This window comes from Protomyctophum parallelum, assembly GCF_964188405.1.
Source record: "Protomyctophum parallelum genome assembly, chromosome: 3".
Classification (NCBI taxonomy): domain Eukaryota; kingdom Metazoa; phylum Chordata; class Actinopteri; order Myctophiformes; family Myctophidae; genus Protomyctophum; species Protomyctophum parallelum.
This window is the reverse complement of record NC_139698.1, coordinates 35701990-35721610: the sequence shown is the minus strand read 5'-3', so window position 1 is coordinate 35721610 and position 19621 is coordinate 35701990. Positions and strand designations below refer to the sequence as shown.

Genomic DNA, 19621 nt, shown 5'->3' with positions numbered 1-19621 from the left:
TGCAGTAAGTGATATGTTTTTGTTAAAATAAGTGTCACCATATTCTGGTAGTAATCATTGCTACCAGAATGTTTGATCAGTAATAGGGGCCTGCCTGTCTCGCTGACCTGAAATGGACTGGGATACCAATATTCTCCAATCAGAAGAGAAACAAAAAATGTTGGAAGTGAGCAGACAAAATTGGAACTGGAAGACTATACATTTTTAGCTGCATGGGAACTCTCTCCTGACTAGATGAAATTGACAACCCACCTGCATTTTTTATTTTCTGTTTAGAGATGGAGAGGCCCTGTTACTTAGTGAACAAACACGCTTATTATCTGAATATAGTAGTTATAACTTTTCCACAAAACCCTTTTTGTTTTAACCAAAACAATATCACTTCCATTGCCTTTAACGCTCAGGGTTTTACTGTATGCGCTGGCTCCTCTTACTGTGTGCTCATGTTTCCACTTTCCTCCTAGCAGCATAATGAAGCATCACCATTAAACAGGGGGCTCTTTCAGATGGGAGGCACGAGAATGAATAAGTGCTCTTCATCCGTGTTTTGATATGCTTCTGTGAAACTTCATGGTGGAGCGTATGTTGGATGAATGACGTCCTGTGTTGCCTGCATTGTTTCGTCAGACATCTTGAGCGAGTTGCTCCAGAGAGAGAACAGAGTGCTCCACTTCTGGACTATGAGGAAGAGGAGACTGGACCAATGTCAACAGTACGTGGTGTTTGAACGCAGCGCCAAACAGGTGGGTCACTATGCGTGCGTGTGCGTGTGCGTGCGTGTGTGTGTTTGTGTGTGTGTGTGTGTGTGTGTCTGTGTCTGTGTGTGTGTGTGTGTGTGTGTGTGTGTGTGTGTGTGTGTGTGTGTTTGTGTGCGTGTGCATGTGTACTGTACATGCATGGATTTTTATGTGCATGGCACAGCACAGTGAGTAACAAGAAATGTAATCTTCAAACATTTCAGTCAGATTATTTGTCCATATTTCAGTTACAACTGAAAATGTTTTGTGTGTGTCGCTGCCCTGCTACTGTTTCTGTTTCTGTGTGTGTACTGACGCAGTGTAAAGGAGGTTTTCAAATACAATTGATGGGATTCTTGGTCACACATAAACTCACATAATATCACATGTATCACATAACATAATAGGTTTGATATTGTATTACTGAGTTAAGGGTAAACTTGCTTTAGGCCAGCACATAATCTGAAATGCTTGCTAAAGTAACTCCATAGAGAGAGTTTGGAAATGTCCGTTTTTAGTGGTAGCCAGGATATCTAAATTCCTACTTGATGGGCCTTTGCTAAGGAACAGTTGCTTTTCACTCTTCAAATTTTGTTTTAGTTACTTTTGTAATTAGTAACACTAGTTAGTAACATGTTCAAATGTTATTAAGCTACTGCTGTATTTCAGTCTTTTAAGTCTTCTTTTCTTTAGTCATAGAGAAGGGGCTGAAGAAAGGAGTCCAGCTGTAGCTCAGCCTGGACAAAGTTTGAAACTTGCATTGAAAATGACAGTAATTTTGCTCCCTCTGGTGGCATTGGGGTAGTAATGCAACAAACACTGGAATGTGACATTAAGAAAACTGGCAGCTTTTAGGCCATGGCTAATAAGGTTTTACCCCCAGGATCCAAACTCTTCCTGGTCGAGTATTCTCATCTATGCTTCACTGGTCCAAATGGGTCATGTGCGGTCAATAAAGCCACCGTCCTGGTGGCCCACTTAGAAAGTAGAACAAATAATAGAACGGAAGAATTTAAACTATACCGTAGACTTGTAGAGCCATGTAGATTTCCAATTGAGCGACAGTGGTAAGTAACTAGTAACTTTAGGGTCTATCATAGCTAACGATAAAAGATGGGTCATAACTCATAAGTGCCCTAAATCTGTGATAACAGCTACCTACCTTTCTAGGGCACCTGCTTATTGTCTCCACCAGGCTGAAGGCATGGGGAGAGAGTATGTTTTGCTCTCTGTCCGTCCGTGTGTCCGTTTGTGTGTCTGTCTGTGGACAGCTAATCTTCGGCACTGTTGGCTTGATCGCAGCCATACTCTGCACACACACTCCCTGAATGCCACAGCTGAACCTCTGGCCCAAGGTTTTCACATTGGCCTCTTATAGCGCTACCAGAAGGCCGCTTTGTGCAATTTTTTTGGACAGTACACCTACAGATTTTGTCCAAACATCACGCAAATTGGTACATCACTAACATGGAATACAGATGTTGACAGTCTGCACTTCCTTCGATGTCTCAGGGTTCATGGTGTTGACCAAAGATTTATGTTAGTGTTCTATCGAGCAGTCTTGGAAAGCCTGGTCAGGTTTGGCATCACAGTTTGGTTCGGTAATCTCTCAGTGCAACTGAGGTCCAAATTGTTCAGATTGGTGCAGACTGCAGGGAAGATCATAGGGGTAAGACAACTCCCCTCTCTGCAGTCTATTTATGAGCAGGCTACACTAAAACAGGCTAAAGAAATTGTCAGTGATGTTACCCATGTTTTAAATGGTGAGTTTGTACTTCTGCCCTCTGGGAGAAGATACAAAGAACCAAAGTGGAAGTACATCAGATTTTAAAAAATCGTTTGTACCAGCATCAACTAAGATGTTGAACGAGTCTCTGAAACAGCAGTAACTGTGTGAGGCTAGATTATCCACATCATGTGTGCAATTGTGTAATGTTGTGTCTCCCTCTGTAATGTATTTTTGTTTGTCATTGGTGTTTTATGTGTGGCTGTAGCTTTATTGTCCTTGTGGACAATAAAGTTTACGTTGACCTTGACCCTTGACACACTCTCCTATCCTCCTGGTGGAGACCTGTGCCCAGAAGGGCACTTTTTCTAGTTTATTTTTGCTACTGTATGGATAATATATCCAAAACATCTTCATATGATATCGAACAAACAAATGTACGACAGAGGCCCCCATGGATTGATTACTCCTCTTCCGGGTTTGACACGGAAGCACAGTGTTGTTCTGAACGTTCTTTACACATTATATTTCCATGAGGTCTACTTAGTTGACACTGTCCTCCCTTTAGGCCCTGGAGTGGATCCATGACACTGGAGAGTTCTACCTGTCCACTCACACCTCCACTGGTTCCAGTATACACCACACACAGGAACTCCTCAAAGAACACCAAGACTTCCAGACTACAGCCAAGGTTTGTGTATGCATGCACTTTGGTACCAGAGGCACCATGTTTGTTTGTCTATTTGTTTCTGTTCACTTTCTTTCACTTTTAGGTGAACTTAGGGAATGATCTGCAAGTAATGTTTTACCTTTACTTGCAGTTTATTTTCTTCCTGTTCCTGAAAATGAAATAAGATAGCACATTAAAATTATTAGATGATCATAGCCGGTTCCATTTTTAACACCTCATCATTATTAACCCCTGCTATTTCATCACAATGTTACAGCTTGCTGTTGCAGGATAGTTTCTTATGGGTAACTAGCCTTGAGTTTAGTTTTTAGTTATTTCATGTGAGCTCTGGCTAGCAACGGACTGAGTTGAAATGGTTTAGTGTCTGCGAGAAGTGATCGCCTACATTGAATACACCCATACTGGAATGTAAGGCAGCACTAAGGCTCTAAGTTTCTTCCATATAGATTTTTGACTGGACTACAGTTATGTGCAGAGCTTATATCAGTTGATATTTATGACGTTTGTTATTACTATTTAGCCTAAAATATTACTAACTCCTTACCCACTTGAACCCTAGAATCCCTATTCTAGAGAGAACATTCAACCCATAATTACAGATCTACAAGCTCACAATGCAAGTGGTGAAAAACAGAAAAGAAGCCAGAAATCACATGAAAATGTAAAAGTTATTCAGAATTGGAAAACGGGTCATCTAGATACAGTATATGTATTTGTGCCAGATGCTATGCTTGTTGTGTTGTTTGTGTCCATGTCAGTATGTCTGTGTGTTTATGCGTGCGCTTGCATACCCCTGTTCTCTTCTGTGAGGCCCATTTCCAGGGCAGTGTATTGTCCTGTCTGTCTGTTTGCTGTGTCACCATTATTGTGTAGCTGTACCAGCTATTATACTCATCAGATGACACACCCATCCCTCTCTCTCCCTCTCTTTTCTTACACCTCTCTCCACCTCTCCCTTTACCCTTTCACTCTACCTATCGCTCCTCATCTGTTCTTTCTCTCTAACAAAAACTACCCCACGTCTCTCTCCTGCTCTCTTTCTCTCTCTCTCTCTCTCTCTCTCTCTCTTTACCTCTCTCTCTCTTTCTCACACACCACCCCTCCCCCCTCGCCTCCCTCCATTCCCCTGTCCTTTATTTCTCTCTGTGCGCAGCAAACCAAAGAGCGAGTGAAGTTGCTGATCCAGTTGGCAGATGGGTTCTGTGACAAGGGGCATGCCCACGCCCTGGAGATAAAGAAATGGGTGTCCTCTGTGGACAAACGCTATCGGGACTTTTCTGTCCGCATGGACAAGTATGGCACCTGCCTGGAGACAGCCCTGGGCATATCCTCCGACTCCAACAAGGCTGTGAGTAGTCCAGATCAAATCTCATCTCCCCCTCAATGGAGGGATTGCTCTTTTAGAAAGAAAAGCATGTGTTGCTCTCTTGTTGACAATAGCTAGATGATAGTCTATATATGATGAGAGTGGACACTGAGAGATTGATTCATAATTTATTGTGGAATGCTTGTATAACCAGTAACACTATGCCTGGATTGTAAGATTTAAATAAATAAGGGGAATATTTTGTTTTAAAGGAAGCATCCATTGTGCTGTATTGTCCATACAGTAGCTTCTTTCAGTTGAGTTGACAATTCCCATTGTTTACCTACATTTATAACTTTTGTTTAGGTGTAGTCCACCTCATATCAATCTTTGGTCATTGTTTCTCCCAACTAGCAGAATGCGATGTTACATGGTTATACACTTTTCTAATATTTAACCAGATAAACTCTAGCGTCCCCGTTCAGTGAAAACAGCAGATCTACAAGCTCACAATGTATCCCATGGTATGGGGTAACATTGTAGATTGGCTAATTTCTGCAAAGACATTTGGAGAAAAGGAAGGGATCAAGTATAGACCCATGGGATCAACAATGAAGTGGTTAATGATGAAATAATAACTAGTCCATGCTGAGGGATGTCTGCAGGCAAACTATCTGCATAGTGCATACATGACTTAGTTGTCATGGCAACTGGCACTACAGATCTCATAGCCCATGGACAATTGCTAATAAGCATTTTGAATATGGGGAAAAGTTACAAATCATTTTCAACAAATCTTTTATACCAAGACTGTTTAGTAATTCAAGTTTCTGCCCTTTATTTACCACAAAAACCTACATATTGGTGCATCAAGTCACCCAGTCTTGGATTTGTTGCTTGCTATTTGTTTAAATCAAAGTCCCTTTTAAAACTGTTTTTTTAAAGAGGGGTCTCGAGAGGGGGGAGGGTTCCAGAGGGTTCCCAGCAAAAGTAGTTAATATAATAGCATCACAATGATTTTAACCACTTAATCCATTTATATGTTGGCTATTAAAAAATAGCAGATAGATAAGCTGACTTTTTAGATATATATTTTTTCCTTAAAACTCCGTGTGGGGGTCCCTGGTAGGTCCCCGGAACTTCCAGACCCACAGGAACGCACCCAGGTTGCCAGCCCGGTTCCGGCGAGCCGCCCCGTGTACGAAACGATCAAGAAATGACAGTTACTGTGTGGGGGAATTAGCATTTAGCAGACACCTCTCTCTCTCTCTCTCTTCTCTCTCTCTCTCCTCTCTCTCTCTCTCTCTCTCTCTCTCTCTGTAATTAGCAGGCAACAGTGCAACACTATCTCTCTCTCTCTCTGTTTCTAGCACAACAGCACCACTTTTCCCCCTACTGGTACTCTAAATATTGTGACATATATAGGTTAGGACATAGGGAGGGACATAGGGACATTGCTGTCCCTATGTTGTGTGAGTGGTTGCACCACTCAAAAATAAATAGTGAACATGTTGAATGTATTTATTTATTTATTACGTAAATCTTCAAAACATTTTCAGATTGGGGTCTAGCCTGGCATAGCGAGACTATACTAGTATACTGTATATATATTTTATTTCTTTCACTTGCAGATTGGTCTGGTTTCCAGGCTAGGGGTGGCCCGCGGCAATATACAATTTGGGGTCCTTGACATGAAACCGTTTCAGAAACACTGCTTTATAAAATTGCACCATTGCGCCAGTTGCATGTGTGTAAGAAACACCTGCCAATCAACCATCACACTACTATGGCAGGACCTCTCAAAGTGGGTGCCCTCAGAATACTTAACAATATTTAACAATGTCATTCAGGGGTGCCGTGGATATAAAGGTAATTAACCTGTTCCAAAAATGTTTGAGAACCACTGCTCTATGGCAGTCTCCAGGCTCTACCCACAGCAGTCTTAGATTGGATGAGAGTTCACAGAAATGCTAATAAACAGCTCAAATGTAAAAATGGGCTCTTCGTAGGAGAAGGATGGATGAGGACAGAATGACAGAGCTTTACTCATTTTATAGTAGGATAGCAGGATAGGATAGTAGGATTATAGTAGGATAGTGGGATTAAGTCAGTGAAATCTTTTAAGCTTAGATATTAATTGAACATTGTGTCTGAATGCATCCCTCACGTTTCCTGTTTTTATTTCTTTTTTATTTTAGAGTAAAGGGTTACAACTGGACATCATCCCTGCCAACGCTCCAGGTTTAGATGTGAAGCTGAGAGATGCTGCTCATGAACTCAATGAGGAGAAGAGGAAATCAGCACGACGGAAAGAGTGAGTGACAAATCACAAGTGTGCTGAAGAATAGAAATTGTATTCGGTCATATTGAGTTCTTTAAAATCTTGGGAACTGAACAAGTACAGTACAAATACATTTCTATACAGTTCCAGACCCACCATCATAAGTACTGTGCAGTGTAGGCATACAGGTTGCTGTGTCTAGGAGCTTGAGACATTTCTTGTTAATTAAACAGAAAGATATGTCATTAAACATCCAGACACGGTGGTGTAGTTTCATCATAAGCCTATGCAGTATGTCACAAGTACAGTATATTATTTTTAGATTGTTGCAAACCTGAGGTTGTTTATGATACCACTGTACACATCTTCCAATCTCTACGCCATCAAAATGTGAACGCCATAACATTTTCGTTAACTTTGTTAACACCCTATACTACATAGACCATGGGTAGTGGGTAGAGAGGCTGTCTGGGAAAAAGAAAGTCCCCGGTTTTCGCCACGGCCCTAGTCTACCCCTAATTCCCCCCATAGAACCCACTGCTCGGTTATGCAGATGACTCATTTTGCATGCAGTGTGTAAAAATATACATACCAGTAACACGCCTGAGGGCCAATATTGATGACATCAGGGATCTCCATATATGGGCTTAATATTGATGACATCATCCCTGATGATGTCACGTGATGTCACGCGCTCCATCCCTGATGATGTCACACAATGTCACGTGCCCGACCAACCAACCAACACATTGACGGGAAATACACGATTCCATAGTTAACTGTGACCTTCGGCCACAATGACAAATACCCCAAAGGAGTGGGGACCATATTATTCATGCATACTTGCATCCTACCATACAGAGCTCATGCCATATTAAACTTCAAAGCCATCATTTGGAAACAACCAGAGGGTTGAATAACAATGTGATCAGGTTTTAAGACTAGTTCCTTTGTACTCTTGGGGGTCTGTGTTTGAAGTTTTGTACTACATGTGATTTAATAGTTTAAAATGAGCTACTGTATTTCTTCTTTGTACAACAACAATACTACTACTACTACTACTACTACTACTACTACTACATTTAGTTTGTTGTCACTTAATACTACTATACAGTATATTGAAGCAGGTTCTCTTTTAAAGACCACTCATGTGGACAATTGTCTCTCTCAATGTTTCTCTTCAGGTTTATAATGGCTGAGCTCATTCAAACAGAGAAGACCTACGTCAGAGACCTACGAGAGTGCATGGATGTAAGTATTATGCAAGAGACCCATAAACCTGTTAAAGTATGGATATGCAGTTGTTTATACTATAAGGATAAACAAAACCGTATCTCAGAAAGTTTTCTATTTACTGTACTTCTCCAAGTTCTCTTCCCTGCTTGAGGTGGCGTGTGTGATTGAGCTTAATTAATTTGATCAGACTATCTGTGAGAGATATAAATGATATGAACTAGTTAGTGTGAGTTAGTGTCATGTTGTCCCAATTACTTTCATTGCTCAGTTAACTACTGATATGAGATGTTATAGTGTTACATTTATACTATGGTGGTATCATTGTGTTGCAAAGCGACTACAAAAAACATTTACCTGTATGTCCATTTTACACTCTCAGTACAATATGTGTGATTCAAGGGATTATGGAAAGAAAGCAACTGCTGAAATGTCTTTAATGCTCCGAAAGTGAATTTATTGACGTTTATTTCTACTTTGTGTGTGTTTCTCTAGACATACTTGTGGGAGATGACCAGCGGGGTGGAGGAGATTCCTCCTGGCATCGTCAACAAGGAACATATTATCTTTGGCAACATGCAGGACCTCTACGAGTTCCACCACAAGTCAGTACAGAACCGAGAACCGCACGATGAGCTGGGGGCTTGGGGCCAAATGGACCCATACATGTACAGTATGTAACTACAAGAGTGTACAAATTGAACCAAATAGTTACGGGTCCATTTGTTTCCATTTGTATATTCTTGGAGTTAAATTAACTAAATTAAATTAAATTGGGTTCTGTACAGTATGTACAGTATTCAAAAATTACAAAACATTGATGCTGCTATATAAATATTTGAAGTTTTTCAGAAAACTTAGGTCAGGCTTTAGAAGGCATTTTTAGAATCGGCCTTAGGCCTAAATAAAGGTTTAAAGGAAAATAAACCAGTGCATTAAGCTATGCTCAGTGTATTTGTGTTGTGTACTGTACAGTATGTGCACAGTTCATGTGTTTATAATGACCAGTTCTGTATGATCATGTAGTAAGTTAAAAATGAATGACCGTGAACTCACAACCTCAAATGTCACCACTGTTGCCAAAGGAAAAACATTGGTCTTATGTTGTGCTGCATTTTGGCAGCATGTATTGGCCCAGAAATAATGGATATACTTAGATGTCCTCACACTTTTTTTTAATACTGTATTTCTGTCCACATTAGTATCTTCTTGAAGGAGTTAGAGAAGTATGAGCAGTTGCCAGAAGATGTTGGCCATTGTTTTGTCACTTGGGTAAGAGGACTCCAGATCACTACAGATCACAGTTTTTTAAGCTGAAATTGTACATTTATAATTTCATGCATTTAGATTATTTTATTGTTTTGATGATAGTTGATATTGATACAAATAAATAAATAATAATAATAACTCTAAGTTGTGTATTTCATGTCCTTACCTATATACAATATACAATACTCCAAAGTAAATACAGTAGTACGATTACATTATTTTTGTGTCGATGTGACGATCTTGTACTGTATGTTTTTCTGTTCAGGCGGATAAGTTCCAGATGTATGTGAACTACTGTAAGAACAAGCCAGACTCCACCCAGCTCATCTTGGAGCATGCTGGACCCTACTTTGATGTAAGTGACATGTGTTTGCTGTCATTAGTACAGTATGCCTAAGAAATATAGGTACGGTATATTAACCTTAGGTTCAGTTTAAACAATGCTGGGTTTGAGTTTCATCAAGTTCAAGTCATTATCTAGACAAATTAATGTTCCAGTTTAGAATAATATTAAATACATGAGTGGTGTGAAATATTTGATAACACAAAAACAAACAAACTAGCTAATGATTTAATTTATTAATTTCCCCCAAAGGCTTTAGAATGACACTGTGACGGGCGGGTGCAATATAGGATTCGCTCATGTTTATCTTGTATTTGCAGGAGATCCAACAGAGACATCGTCTTGCTAACTCCATATCCTCCTATCTGATCAAACCAGTCCAGAGAATCACCAAGTACCAGCTGCTTCTCAAAGTAAGTAATGCATGTAATTATATGTCTTTGTCAATAATGTGTAAATTGGTAATGAATTGGTAAAACTTGTGGTAAAACAGTAGTTCTTAAAGTTGATTTCAGGGACCCTCAGAGTTAGGTTCTAAAAGGTCTAGGCTTAGGGTTACATCACTGTCAGAGTTATATGGGGGTCCTCGAAATTAAAAAGTATGGGAACCACTGCTGTAAACAAACAAACAAACAAACGTGTGTTTGTGCGCTTGCTTGTGTGTGTGTGTGTGTGTGTGTGTGTGCGTGTGTGCGTGTGTGCGTGTGCGTGTGCGTGTGCGTGTGCGTGTGCGTGTGTGTGTGTGTGTGTGTGTGTGTGTGTGTGTGTGTTTTTAATGACAGGAGCTGTTGACATGCTGTGAGGAGGGTAAAGGAGAGATCAAGGATGGTCTGGAAGTAATGCTCAGTGTTCCTAAGAGAGCTAACGATGCCATGCACCTCTCCATGCTGGATGGTGGGTACTACACAGTATAATCACACACACACGCACATACACACAGGCCAGGGAGGAGGGCTTGTACAGTAGGCCTATAGTACAGTACTACAGCACGATTATGGTACAGCACCACTCACTTCAGACTGGTCGGATTTTTACAATTTCTTGACATTTTTTACCTTAAAACTAAAGCCAAGAATAGCAGTTCTAGATACGCTAACAACGTGTCTACCCCTCTGACATGCTGTGAGCTTGTAGATCTGCTATTTCCGGTGCACAGCACTGGTCGGTGCGCAACTGAGTGTAATTCAGACATAATTCCAACCCTAACCCCTAAACCTAACATCTGACTGAAGTAAAATCAGACAGAAGTAGCATGTGCTAATCCTGTTTCACTGTCCCAGGTTTTGATGGGAACATAGACTCCCTGGGAGAGCTGATCCTGCAGGAGTCCTTCCAGGTGTGGGATCCTAAGACTCTGATCCGTAAGGGTCGCGACCGACACCTCTTCCTCTTTGAGATGTCGCTGGTCTTCAGCAAGGACGTCAAAGACTCCAACGGCCGCAGCAAGTACCTCTTCAAGAGCAAGCTGCTTGTAAGTTATCAACTCTGGATTTAATTTCTTCTTCTTTTTTGTTCTTCTTTAATTATAATGTGGACTCTTACAATTCATTTTTTGTTGATGATAATGTTAAGTTCAATGTTAATTAAATTTCTGTAGACTCCTTTTAACTCCTCATAATGTTCATAATGATTTTTCTTTTCTGTCCCACAGACGTCAGAGCTTGGTGTCACAGAGCACGTGGAGGGAGATCCCTGTAAATTTGCGCTGTGGGTAGGAAGGACCCCCACCCACGACAATAAGATTGTCCTTAAGGTACTGAATGGCCACGCAAACATGGCGATCAATTTAAAACCTTGAGTGTTACTAACTACAAATAGAACCATCTAGGCCCTCTTACCTTTTGAGTTCTGTTTGTACCCTTTTAGTAATGTTTTTATCATTACTAATCTTTTATATGTTCTCTTTTTGTTCTGTATGGGTACTACGGATGGAAACTAGCATTCTTTCTAAATCTGGTGTATTTACACAGCTTTGATTGCGTTGTGTTCATTAATATGCGCTGTCCCCCTGGATTGAACTGGGAACCGTTCGATTCCCAAGCGGCCACTCTACCACCTGAGCCGCTATAATAGAGTGTTTGTTCAGTAACAGGGTTCTCCTTCTATCTCCAGCTCTTTAGTAAACTCATACGGGATACAGGATAAACAATTGGAAATTGGAAGTGAAAAACCAATACCATAACATTGAAGATGATAAATGGGTGCTCTCTCTTGATTGAATGATATTGGCAACCCAACTGAAATGTTATTTTCTCTTGTCTCTCTGTTACTGAACAAACACTTTAACCAGCTTTAACCATTTCACAAAAACCTTCTGTTTAACTACAACATAATTACTTACTGTACACTACCTTAAAATCAACACTGAGGATTTTGCTTTGTAGTGTCCATTGCTAGGCGAATGTTCCCCTGCAGCCCCTCTCAAATACTGCATCATCACTGCAGAAACAATTGTCATGATAAATGGAAGGTTTACTCTTTGCTTCACTTTTAGCACTGTAATGATAACTCTTAAAAGCTATGATTGTGCTGCAAGTCCCTGTGTAGGTGTACTGGTAATTCATCTCATCATCTATTCTAAACCCCACACGTTGTTCTCTCAGTTCAGGAAAGTTACTTCCTTGAGGATGGTGTACTCTTACTTTAGCATATGCTAATTAACTTTAGCATTAGCATAGCAGTCGGTGGGTCATCGACACTAGTCCTGCTGGTTAGCATAGAATGAGTCACAATGCATCATGTACGCATGTGTACTTTCTGTGAGAGTGTGTACAGTATGTAGTGAAGATATGCATGCACACGCATGTGTGTGGGTGCTCATGCATATTTATTTGTACATTTATTTGTTCGTGTGTGTTCCTGCATACAGTACTGTATATGGTTATTCTTCTCGTTACATAATTGTGATCATTCCAAACATTCATGGACATTATATAACCGGCAAACAGTGGTGGTAAACGTCCTTTTAAAAGTATCAATACTGCACTGTAGAAATCTTCTGTAAAACTCAAGTAAAAGTCCGGAATTCAAAATGTACTTGAGTATACAGTAAAAAGAACAAAAGTATTAGAATCAAAAGTAGTCATTATGCAGAATGTCCCATTTCAAGTTTTCAAATGTCTAAAAATCATTTGAAAATTGCCAAAATGTATATAGTGCTGAAATGGTTAGTGTATATGTTTTGTATAACCAAAATCTACAAAGCAACTAGTAACCAAAGATTTCAAATAATTGTAGTGGAGTAAAAATACAATATTTGCCTCTGAGATGTAGTGGAGTAGAAGGGAAAGTATTGCAAATTGGAAATTAAAGTAGAAGTAGAAGTAAAGTAGAAAACATTGTACTCAAGTACAGTACTTGAGTACTTGTACTTACAGTAGTTACTTTACACCACTACCGGAAACCACTGATGCTGCTATCCTACCGCCTTGTCCCGTGCTAATTAGCTCGTCCACACAGATACCTGGTGACGTCAACATGAGGCTAGTCTCTCGAGACAGACTGTTGACAGAAAAGAGGATGCTGTTTTTCCTTTTTTTTGACGATGGGTTCTCAGATTGGCATGAGGCTAACAAAATAGGCCCTCTGTGTTGCAGATCCAGGGACTCTCAGGGCTCCTTGGGGGTGTTGAGCACAGTTCCAAATGGATCCTTACAGATCTATGACTCTCAGAGAGTTGTGCATGGGCGACGGGCGTGAGTGTGTGTGCGTAATGTGTGGGTGCACGTGTGCAGTGTTACTGTAAAAGTGCAATGATCACAGGGAACAAACATGGCGTCAGAGGTGCAATGCTGTCACTGGATTGGACCGCATGCTGTGCTACCAGTTGGGACGTCACGTCATGCATTCAGGGCTTGAAAGAAACACACATTGAATCTGTGATTTGAATATTGATGTTGTACAGGCTTCCAGCATTGAGAACAAGCAGGATTGGATCAAACACATACGAGAGGTGATTCAGGAGCGAACCATTCACCTCCGGGGGGCGCTGAAGGAACCCATCCACATGCCTAAAGCCACGACCGCTAAACACAAGGGCAGACGGTAGGTTCACACCACATCCCTAAAGAAACCCTAAACACAAGGGCAGACTAGACATACCAACAGTCAGACACACCATGAGTCAGACACCCTCCCCAAACCGTAACCTCACAGGAAGACACGGGTGATTCTTAAGACGCAGCACAGATTAGTTGTAACCCGCCACGCATGTCGGGAGCCACAGGTGATTTTAGACCCGCAGCACGGATGATTTTTAACCCACAGCACGGGTTTGTCCGACTCTTGACTGTAGGACTGTTGGGATGTCTAAACAACGTACTGTATGAACCCTGATGGTAGGATAACACCACAGACCACAATGTCTGTAAACAAACATGTACACTGTACAACAGTCTTTCCGGGTAGAATGCCTATGCCGATTTACACAATATACTGTCAAATAATGTGTCCATAAAGTTTGCTATGTCTAGTTTTTTGTCAACCCTGTGGATATTTAGAAAAAAACGTATATATTTGTAATAGTCAATAACAATATCATACATGTCCTGTTCTTCCAGATATAAGATGAATAATGAAATGATAATAAATAATGAATAATACTGCTCCAATGCGATGTTGCTGGCGATATGTACCGGAAATAAATCATGGTGATTTAATCCATATACTGTAAGAAGGTTAACACTTCCAGAGAGGAGATTTCATTTTGATCCTTTTGATTGAGTGATCAATGATATGAAACGTTGTGTGTGGATGTTCACCGTAATTAGCTTTTTATTTACACACCCGTAAACCACAACATCATTAGCAGCCTTCAAAAGAGAGCAGAGGCTGCTATGTGGTGTTACAGATGGAACCGTTGACGTGGTTATGCTTCAGGTGACGTTGAAGATTGTGCGGTTAATGTCCATAATAATGTACATATTAATGTGCCTGCAGGGATGGGGAGGATCTGGACAGCCAGGGAGATGCCAGCAGTCAACCAGACACCATCTCCATCGCCTCCCGTACCTCCCAGAACACCCTGGACAGTGACAAGGTACTCACACACACGTACCCACCCACCCCCCTCAGAACTGTCAGTGACACAATTACCAACGTCAACAACTTACGTAAATGAAAACAACACAAAAGACTCTCCATCTGTTAGCGTGCGTGTGTGTGTGTGTGTGTGTGTGTGTGTGTGTGTGTGTGTGTGTGTGTGTGTGTCACTGTGTCATAGCGGCACAGAAAGCACCTCTCTCTCACACACACACACACACACACACACACACGCACGCACACACGCATAGTGAAGGGACACGGACATAAATCTTGCTACGTTCATATTTCCATTATTGCTAAAACCTAACTGCCATGTATAATACAAGCAGCTGCTGTTGTTCGATCTTTTAGAGCTTGACGTTCCCTTTTGAGAGTCTTACTGCTCTCACTGTAATTATTAGATCATTGGCTTTAAATTGACATTGTGTGTACAAAATAGATATCATAAAGTTCTGCGACTGTCCCCAGACATGGCAAAAGGGCCATGCAGCGTTGAGGAGAGGGAGAGCTGTGTTGGCGTGCGTGCGTGCGGCTTGGTGACTGCCTCATGTGCTGTCAGGAACAGCCTCCCACTCTTGAGGAGAGGATGTCTGGCAGACAGGAGAGTGCGTTGAAGTGCTGATAGGTAGAGAGGAGCAGTGTGCATCGTTTCAAGGATATGAGCCAGTGCTTCTTTGACACTATTGCGGGTCAGCTGCTGGCTGTGGATTAAAGCAGACTATTCCAGTGGACGTGACTGTTCCAGTGACCGTGGATTATTCTTGACACTAGACTGATTAACTTAACTATTTAGCAACTAGTATTTTAGTAAACCATAGAGACTATTTGTTTCTACTTTGATGTTGAAGTAATGTGGGTCTATTTTGAAGACTATTGCAGGTGTAGTTGTCGGTATTCTTGCGCTGCTGTATTGGACTGTTTTCCAGTAGTTGCCGGTCTTGAGCTGCTGTATTGGACTGTTTTCCAGTAGTTGCCGGTCTTGAGCTGCTGTATTGGACTGTTTTCCAGTAGTTGCCGGTCTTGAGCTTCTGTATTGGACTGTTTTCCAGTAGTTGTCGGTCTTCGTGCGCTGCTGTATTGGACTGTTTTCCAGTAGTTGCCGGTCTTGAGCTGCTGTATTGGACTGTTTTCCAGTAGTTGTCGGTCTTCGTGCGCTGCTGTATTGGACTGTTTTCCAGTAGTTGCCGGTCTTGAGCTGCTGTATTGGACTGTTTTCCAGTAGTTGTCGGTCTGGTGCTGCTGTAATGGACTGTTTTCCAGTAGTTGTCGGTCTTCTTGCGCTGCTGTATTGGACTGTTTTCCAGTAGTTGCCGGTCTTGAGCTGCTGTATTGGACTGTTTTCCAGTAGTTGTCGGTCTGGTGCTGCTGTATTGGACTGTTTTCCAGTAGTTGTCGGTCTGGTGCTGCTGTATTGGACTGTTTTCCAGTAGTTGTCGATCTTCTTGCGCTGCTGTATTGGACTGTTTTCCAGTAGTTGCCGGTCTTGAGCTGCTGTATTGGACTGTTTTCCAGTAGTTGTCGGTCTGGTGCTGCTGTATTGGACTGTTTTCCAGTAGTTGTCGGTCTGGTGCTGCTGTATTGGACTGTTTTCCAGTAGTTGTCGGTCTGGTGCTGCTGTATTGGACTCTTTTCCAGTAATTGTCGGTCTTGCGCTGCTGTATTTGACTGTTTTCCAGTAGTTGTCGGTCTTGCGCTGCTGTATTGGACTGTTTTCCAGTAATTGTCGGTCTTGCGTTGCTGTATTGGACTGTTTCCCGTCATGAAGGAGGACAGGAGCTCGGGTCCTGTTGCTCACCTTCTCAGCTCACTGACATGTCCTCTCTATCAAAGGGTATGTACTGTATTTAATTGTAAGCTTTTTGTTTACAAAGGAAGAGGATGCTGTTCAAGTGGATAATTTTTGTATTCCTAAAACCTACAAAGTTTCAGTAAAATGCTTAGATATTTAGTATCTATAATAAGCTGCATGAGGTTTCTTGTCTTAAAGACATCCATCCTCTCATCCTGCCAAATGCTAATGCCAAGTAATAATAAACCATAAAAAATGGGGGAAAATGTTAAAGTAACGATTCAAATTGGTATTTGCAGGAGAGAACACTACAGTAGTTTTTAGCAATCACTCATTTGTATTGGCATTTATAACGGTGTTGATCATTTAATTTTTATTTTGTTTTGTTTGTGATAAGCACCTTTTTGACCCTTAAAAAGTACTTAAAACTACAGTAGTTTTAATAGCACAAGTATTATTAAATACATCTCAGTATTTGTGAATACATTCCACGTGCTTAGCCTCACAGTCAGTCCTAACAGCAACCATCTGTTCTAGTCACAGGTATAAATGTAAACAGAATGATATATCACACATGTTCACAGACAACTATGCATTGGATATACGTTTACCGTGCAGAACGATTCACAGACACCTATGCAGGGGTCCTGATAGACACCGTTTACCGTGCAGAACGATTCACAGACACCTATGCAGAGGTCCTGATAGACACCGTTTACCGTGCAGAACGATTCACAGACACCTATGCAGAGGTCCTGATAGACACCGTTTACCGTGCAGAACGATTCACAGACACCTATGCAGAGGTCCTGATAGACACCGTTTACCGTGCAGAACCATTCACAGACACCTATGCAGGGGTCCTGATAGACACCGTTTACCGTGCAGAACGATTCACAGACACCTATGCAGGGGTCCTGATAGACACCGTTTACCGTGCAGAACCATTCACAGACACCTATGCAGGGGTCCTGATAGACACCGTTTACCGTGCAGAACGATTCACAGACACCTATGCAGGGGTCCTGATAGACACCGTTTACCGTGCAGAACGATTCACAGACACCTATGCAGGGGTCCTGATAGACACCGTTTACCGTGCAGAACGATTCCGTGTCAAACTAATGCGTCACTGAGACCCTCAGATTGACAATTCATGCAGTTTAATCCCAGGTTGTCGTAGAAACCAGCATATTGTCTGCCTGGCGTATCTTTTTATAGATTGCTAAGACTTTCCATATGCATCATGTTGAACTCTTTGAGATGAGTCACGTTGAGCCCGATTCTCTTCTGAATGTGAATGAGTCACTTCCAGCCACTTAGTCTCTTCCAGACTAACAGAAGTTCCTGACTGCCTCCCACCTATGGCCCGGGCGCTCCAACAAATGCAGTTGGCTCCCTCCAGGCAGGGAGGGCAGTTGGCTCCCATCTCTGTGGCTGCAATAGCGACTCCTATCGGTTGTTCGTGATTTCGTCCTCCTGGCGAAACCAGGGATTAATTAACCCATTAAGACCTGCACCTGAGGCCGTTTATTACATACGTTTAACTTGTTTTGTTTTTTATTTATTATTTTAACATGCAAATACAGTGCATGTCTGTCTGTCTGTCTTTCTGTCTGTCTTTCTCACATTCAGTCTCTCAAACATCAAGTATGGCTAGACACTAGTAGCTCTGCAGCCCGCTAGCCTAGTGTCTGTCCTTCACATTGCCTTATGATGCTGTGGGCCGTCGCTGACGCTGACAGTGATTGGTCCTGTCCTTCACATTGCCTTATGATGCTGTGGGCCGTCGCTGACGCTGACAGTGATTGGTCCTGTCCTATGTGGAGCGAACCCCACTGTACACCTCATTAAACAATATGCCCCCCCGCCCCCTGTCCCTTCCAGCTGTCCGGTGGCTGTGAGCTGACGGTGGTGATCCACGACTTCGTGGCCGGCACCGGTGGGAACGCCGGCGAGCTGACGGTGCGCCGGGGCCAGACGGTGGAGGTCCTGGAACGGCTCCACGACAAGCCGGACTGGTGCCTGGTCCGCACCACGGACCGCTCCCCCGCCCAGGAGGGCCTGGTGCCCTGCTCCATGCTCTGCATCGCCCACTCCCGCTCCTCCATGGAGATGGAGGGGCTCTTCAACCACAAAGGTAGGACTCGGACCACTTGCGGGTGATTGGTTTTTGGTTGTGCCGTAACGGTGTGCACCAGCGTGGCCCACCGGACATAACCCATGGACAAGAAGTAAGGGCCATTTGCGTTGTGCGTCACACCATGCACAATGACGCGTACCTTTACCTGTTTTATCTAAACCTCCTGTGGGGAGTTAGTGGGAAGCATGATTTCACTCTCACATTTTCACACAAACGATTGCATAGCAACTGCACAGCAATTACATTTCTGAAAGTTGAGGGATTGCTAAAAAAGCTATTTCCTACCATAGAATGGAATAGGATAGCATAGTATAGATGTTATGTAGATGGTTGCTTGTGGCCACTGTGTGAGACTTAAAGGTGGGAAACCAATGTATTTGTTTTCTCTTTTACTTTTAAGTAAAAGTTGAAACAATGCTTTGCGATGCTCTTTAACATAGTTGGATTGTAGTTGTTTTACTGCCTGCAGAAATGTACAAGAAAAGGCCCATTCCATTGTCAGCATGAAAAATAAACTGACACTCTGCAACAGGAACAGTTTTGATGTCATAGTCTGCACGCTGCATTGTGGGGTCAAACGTTGTTAGTCATCTGTATTGGGGGGGGGGTTTCCGCTGGTTGTGTGTGTTCACACAAGCCAGTAATTCCACATCTTATATGTTTGCAGGCTCTTTAAAGCTTATAATTATCAATATTATATATCATTACCTGAAATGTGGATATCTGCGTGCTTACACACACACACACACACACACACACACACACACACACACACACACACACACACAAGGTAAGAGGGAGAGGCAACATCTATCTAACATTAATTCAGAAATGTAGGCTCAGTCAGAGGTTCTAAACTTCTGCACACTCTGTAAACAGAGAGCAGAGCGATGTCAGCCATTGTCATCGTGTCCTGACAGAATGCCAATAAAGTTGTGCGTTGGCATTCCTCCATCTCTGTAATTAAAAGTGGGCGAGTGTTGCACAGCTTGTTTCCATGGTGTTTAATAATACACAGAATTATTTTGACTCCATGACTGTAGACTCCCATGCTTTTGAC

At 42.1% G+C, this 19621-nt stretch overlaps 1 protein-coding gene across 1 annotated transcript in view; it reads left to right on the top strand.

Moving 5' to 3' along the window:
* triob (trio Rho guanine nucleotide exchange factor b) overlaps window positions 1-19621 on the top strand; it is a 162078-nt gene that overhangs the window by 108367 nt on the left and 34090 nt on the right. The window contains 15 exon segments of the mRNA XM_083761057.1: window positions 628-743; window positions 3032-3154; window positions 4308-4502; window positions 6659-6774; window positions 7926-7992; window positions 8470-8579; window positions 9177-9246; window positions 9509-9598; window positions 9907-9999; window positions 10369-10480; window positions 10867-11057; window positions 11238-11339; window positions 13491-13630; window positions 14525-14624; window positions 18306-18558. Coding sequence (XP_083617183.1) covers window positions 628-743; window positions 3032-3154; window positions 4308-4502; window positions 6659-6774; window positions 7926-7992; window positions 8470-8579; window positions 9177-9246; window positions 9509-9598; window positions 9907-9999; window positions 10369-10480; window positions 10867-11057; window positions 11238-11339; window positions 13491-13630; window positions 14525-14624; window positions 18306-18558 — 1878 coding nt within the window.